This window comes from Convolutriloba macropyga, chromosome 4 (genome assembly GCF_964194025.1).
Source record: "Convolutriloba macropyga chromosome 4, txConMacr16.3, whole genome shotgun sequence".
Taxonomy (NCBI): domain Eukaryota; kingdom Metazoa; phylum Xenacoelomorpha; order Acoela; family Convolutidae; genus Convolutriloba; species Convolutriloba macropyga.
In genome coordinates this window covers 63842311-63848310 of record NC_134471.1, presented here as the reverse complement: position 1 = coordinate 63848310, position 6000 = coordinate 63842311, and the positions used below count along the sequence as shown (strand labels likewise).

General features: G+C 37.7%; 1 protein-coding gene across 1 annotated transcript in view; it reads left to right on the top strand.

The window, feature by feature from the left end:
* The first annotated feature begins 3998 nt into the window (after nt 1-3998).
* Nucleotides 3999-6000, top strand: part of LOC142338605 (uncharacterized) — a 38756-nt gene continuing 36754 nt past the window's right edge. Inside the window, exon 1 of the mRNA XM_075388428.1 lies at nt 3999-4104. Within this exon, the coding sequence (XP_075244543.1) occupies nt 4053-4104 (52 nt within the window). The 5' untranslated portion in view covers nt 3999-4052. The remainder of the gene's footprint in view (nt 4105-6000) is intronic.

Genomic DNA, 6000 nt, shown 5'->3' with positions numbered 1-6000 from the left:
ATTTTAAGCATCTGACGAAAAGACATGATATTTTCCAACCGAATTCCCTGTACGTCTATTTGTGCAGGCGTGTATGTGCGTCATGTATGTAAGTTTGAGTATGAGCAAGTGTAAACCTCTTTGTAAAGCAAAATTACAAATAAATCACGGAACATTGTTTTGGTCAACTTAAAAAATCCTTAAAAAATAAAACCAATATAAAATTGGAAACCACTCGAATGCATGTGCAAAAAAATGAAGGAACCGCGTCATCAGTGACAGACATAGCAGAATAAAAAAGGAGAAATTTTCAGATAAAACGGAAAAACTACGTGTTGGTTCATGTGTGCGTGTGTGTGTATGTGCGTGTGTATGTGGGTTTGCAAGTGTGTGTATGTATGCATAGATGTATGTTTGTGCATATGTGTGTGTTTGTTTGAATTTGAGTGTTTGTTTGTGTGTGTGCGTATGTATGTATGCATATGTGTATATGTGTGTGTGTGTGTTTGTTTGTTTGTTTATTTGTTTGTTTGTGTGTGTGTGTGTGTGTGTGTGTGTGTGTGTGTGTGTGTGTGTGTGTGTGTGTGTGTGTGTGCGTGCGTGCGTGCGTGCGTGCGTGCGTGTAAGTGTGTGTGTGTGTGTGTGTGTGTGTGTGTGTGTGTGTGTGTGTGTGTGTGTGTGTGTGTGTGTGTGTGTGTGTGTGTGTGTTATTTGATATGTTTTGTATTATTCATTTTGATATTTTTTGTTGTTTGCTGTTGCCTGCTCATTAGAAGAACTTACTCAAATTGAAAAAAAAATGTTGAATTAAAATAACTGTCTCCAAACGTGCAGACTGTTTCAACTAATTACTGTTTATATAATGAAAAAACAGATTGCTAGAGGTAACATAAGCATATTCTGATTGTTACCTGCCAACAAGATGTAAAGCCGAAAAGAGAGAATTGAAAAACGCCGATAGGCTATTACTGTGAAACTGTCATACGGTAGATGGAGTAAAGTAAAGATTTTTTATCCTTACCAGCTACTATCTCTCTCTCTCTCTCTCTCTCTCTCTCTCTCTCTACTAGAATTTGCAAGTTTGCATACTGTTTCAAAAACCTTGACGAACAGTTTTGCTACTCATTTAGAAGTATTTACCCGGGCCGAGGATTTTGCCCAAATTATAATCTAGATAAACAATATTCTTATACAATTCAAAAAGTAGTTAATCGAAAACACCAAGTGAGAGGAAAAGTTAAACTTGAAATTGATAGCTCAATGACGTATAACAATTTTTTTCATCAACTTTTGGCTTTTGTTAGAAGAAGTTACCGAAAATTAGTTCAACTTTCTATTAGCAACTGTGAATCAATCTGTTCTTAAGAATAACAGATTTACAGTTGCTAATAGAAAGTTGAACTAATTTTATTAGTTAGTGTTTCTGTAGATGATGTTTCCTCACTTTTTGGGATATCGATTAAATTAAAATGCGCCATGTCGAGGTGATCCTGCAGTAAGGTATTCATAAAAACTTGATGATCAACAAAATCTGATACCAATGAAGTCTTTCTTTTTGGCTGTCGGAGATTAAGGAATTAAATTATGAAAATACTATGTTTCACCGATGGATTTAAGCATTTAATGAATTATCTATGATCCATCGAAATGATTCACTGGGAGCCCAACCCGGGCATTGCGAGTCAAAGCTACACAATCGTATCCGAATTGGGTTTTATTTTTAACTTGCACTTTGCAAATTCATTACTTAGAATGAGCCCGCTTCAAAATAAGAGGCAAATTAATACTACATAGAAATTTGCTCAATTCTTATAGCACAATTGCGACATCTTGTTCCCCCTTATGTACCATTTGGAATCCATTAAACCTGCATAAAAAAGCTGCATGTTGATTCAAATTGCCTTTATGTTGAATGGCTTTTCCCAAATTAGAGAAAAAAGTTCTGCTAATTTTCCGAGAAGTATTGGCTATCCTTGCCCTAAATACCGTCGACACTAAAAACATAATGAAATAAAAATGTGTCTTTCGCTGCAAACTCTCTGGTACTTCCTCTGATTTTCAAAAACGCATCCTTCCATTAAGTAGCTATGATTATTATAGCGGAAGGCTTGGCCTTATTGCCAATGACACCAGGTTCGTTGAAATTAGACTCTTGTGGGCCTCAGAAGGTCATCTGTGAAGTCAGAAGGTTAAATGGAATGATCCCAGATTGAGGTGTCAGGGTGAAAACCGATATGTCGATACCGTCCCAGACCAAAAGTGTCTATATCCAGACTTTCGCGCGTTTGTCTGACAATTGGTACGTTTATTTCCAGGTTTTCGTCCGTTCACAGACCTTTAGAGCGTTCATGTCTAGATTTTCGTGCGTTGTTTTGTGTTTCCAGACATGCATTCAGTTGAGTTTGGACATATCAACTGTCCGCCTGGGTCTCAACCTGGGATACTGAAGGATCTTTCACTGTATTGGTAAACTTAACTGGATTGCCTCCCTAGTGATGAGCGGATTCAAATCTTGCAAGAATCTTGCAAGATGATTCAAAACTTGCATGATTCTTGCAAGAATCTTGCAAGAAAAATGGAAGAACTATGCATTCCCTTGCAAGATTTCTTGCAAGATTTTAAATTTTTTGATCACTAGGGCTAACAATTCGTACTGTGGTCACGACACTCTTTCAACAAATCAGAGCATGCTGGACAAATAAATTCTCCCCTAACATCTGAAGTTCATTGGAAAAGTTTTAAGTAAAATGCTCTAAGAAAGCGACCGTACGTCTCAGAAAAATTGTAAAGATTTTTTTGCTGTCTTTTCAATTTGCCGGTATAATTAACCTGTTTCTTTATATTTTTGCGCCTCTCTTTTTTCCCATTTCGGAGATTTTGTCTCGAAGCCTGCTCCTTATCAAACAAAAAATTGCCCCTTTTAATTATTTCAAAAACTTCCTCCTGGTTTTATGAACTTTTATGCACCTCAAGCTTTGCGTTTAAACTTGTGTTGGTTATCAAATCATTCGTAGTCTCCAACTTCAAAAACTGCTTTTATGCTTACAGAAGGAGATTTTTAGATTTTTTCACCTAAGTATCCAATTTTGTTACGGGTTTTTCAAAACAATACCTTGCTGACCAGTATAATTCTCACTCCTTCCGATTCTCAACCATCTTAGATGTTTTCTTTCAAAAGTTCGCTTCGCTTCTGTTCAACTATAAATGTCTCTAAGTACCGTTTTGCAGCTATATTTTTTTATTCCACGTAGCTCAAATTGATACAATTGGTGAAACTTGAAAAATTGAACAGCAAGAAATTTTTTTTTTGTCAATCATGGGAATTTTTAAGCAATAGGAGGGGAGATTTTTAGCTCAGTTTTTTCAACAATATTTTAAAATCTTTTTTCCTCGAAGAAAACTAAACTGGGGGACTCATTCGATAAAGAGAAGATTAGTTAAAATCAAGATTCTGCGGGCAGAATTATAGACTCGTTTCAATCAAATTTTTTAAACTAAATTAATAATTAAGCACCAATGATACAACCGCTTCAGAACTGATTTCGCGCTCAAAAATCGTCGAAGAGTGAAAAGTTTTCGAAGGATAGTTTTCACGCCCACAGGGTCTGATCTGCTCAATTTTCGCGCATGGTTATCAGACTGAAGTGAGTTCTAACCGTCACTGATTTTGCCCACTTTCAATTTTGGGACCACAGAGACCTACGGTGATCTCACTTAAAACTTTTCTTTTTAGGCTTCAAACCGATTACTCATTTATCACGTTGGCATTCCATTTTTTTCCAGACCATTGAGTTGGGTCGCACAGGACCCCCCCCCCCCTGTCCGCAACCCAAGTCGGTCTGGCCAATACCTGTCTTAGGTCGCGGACTTCATCCTGGGCGGTGAAGAGGTCAATTTGTTAATAACAATGACATGCTCTATAAGACGAGTTAAGATGACAAATAATTACGGAGATGAACAATCAAAGCTCGCTAATGTTGTTATATTTACTTGTTTACTTGTCATACTAACAATAGATTTTGAACATTAAGGTTGCTAGCAAACACAAACTTGATATCAAAATACAGTTCAACATGAAGGCTATTTCATCTCGAGTGATGCAACTACTGGTGCTGCTGTCCACTGGTGAGCATTTTTGACCCAAAATTAGAATTTTGTCGTTTGTTATCCCCAGCCTCCCAGTGAAACGCAACTTGATAGCCTCCATAAGAAACATACTAAAACATGGATAATCTTGCCAAGATCTTACCTATGATGCATTCAACGCAAGATAATATCTAGATATGAACGAACTTGTAAGATCTTTGTATGGCTGTCAAGAAACAAGATCCTGGCAATATTTGAACATGCCAGGATCTTGAAAAGACTGACAGTGAAAAATCTGTGGCCCATTTTCATAGAAGCATAGATTAAATAATTAATCTAAGAACTAAATAACTAAACCAAATGAGACATTTCCTCACGGGCAATTCCTTTAACCTCCAAGCTGTAAGAAAAAAGAGTTCAATCTGAAGAACGTTTTGGTCTCAATATTTGAGTCTAAACTTCCAATACTAGTTTCAATTGAGCTGTGTTATGTGAGTTTTGCAAATGATATGCGTAAAATCTGCACAAAAAATTATTTTCGTTAAGAAAACACAGGTTTATTTGTGCGACACTAGACCAAGTGAAGTAGATGAATAGTATCGTCTGTGAGAGATCCGCATCGTGTTCTTCTGTGAACTAAGTACGGTTGTCAGTTACAAGTTATTCGGGTCAGTGATGTCCTGTTCTTGTGGTTTTCTTTTTCCAGCTGTCTCCTCCCGTCGGTGGGCACTAATCTCTACTGGGCAGAGAAATTTAGTCTGTGCATCTGTGTTGTTGGTGATTACAAAGAGAATTCTGTCCATATGTTTTTCAGCAAGGTTTTTTTTTCCGATCAGATATATCAGCTTAGATTCTAGTTAGTATCCTATTTGGCTACTCTGAGCTAGTTATCCCTATTGAACTTGAAAAAATAATTTGAATTTCTCTGCTGTAAAACCTGAACCGTGATAATAAGAAAAAGAATTTGTCCCTAATTCTTCAATTATAACCTAAGGAAAATTTTTACAAAAAGATACTGTGAAGAGAGTAAGAAATAAATACATAATATAAGAGAAAAATTTTAAAAAATTTAAGTTTTGGCGGTGAAAACTTGGACAGCAAATTTCCAATGGGTGAGAGCTGTGTCTACAGAGGGGAAGAGGACCATCATATAAGCTTGAAATCGTAATTCTGCGGATTACCAACGAACTCCAGAAAATCTGAATCTCGAGCAAGACAGGCTGAAGGGCTCTGGGATGGAGGTCAACTTTGCAATGCTGCTGCTTCGGAAAAAGATGGTTGTACATTCATCTTCACTTCCGTTGAGGTGTTGTTGTTTGCGAGCTTTTCTACAATCCAGTCACGATATAACAAATTGAAAGTATGGCCGTACATGCAGTTTTCGTTGATCCGCACTTGATGCTGAGCAAAAGTTTGAGCAGTACCCAGGTCGAGGTGGCCAGACCGAAGTAACCCCTGATCAGACGAATTTCGAGCGCACACATGTTCCCGTTGCGCTCGAATTACATGGTCTGGAAAAGGCTTCGAGCGCACTTTTTTCTGGAAAATGGTCTGGAACTTGCCTGATCAGAGGCCACTTTGTTCTGGGACGGTCTGATCAGAGGTCACTTTGGTCTGGGACGGTCTGATCAGAAGCAGTTTCAAGCGCACACAAGTCTGATCAGAGGCCGATTCGAGCGCTCACTAGTCTGACCAGAGACCAATTCGAGCGACATTTTTTTCAAGTTTTTTTTGTTTTTTTACTGACTTTAGTTGTCTCGGGTAAGAGACAACAATAAAACAGCATTCTGATCGGAACTGCATCTGAAAATCTGATGGGTTTGATCAGAACCAAGGGGTCCAGCTGATAACAACTGCCGGTCCCCTTAAGAAAAGATTTTGACTTAAAGTAGATCAAGACGTTTTTATGCAGAGCTGTCTAAGTTCATTTTTTCA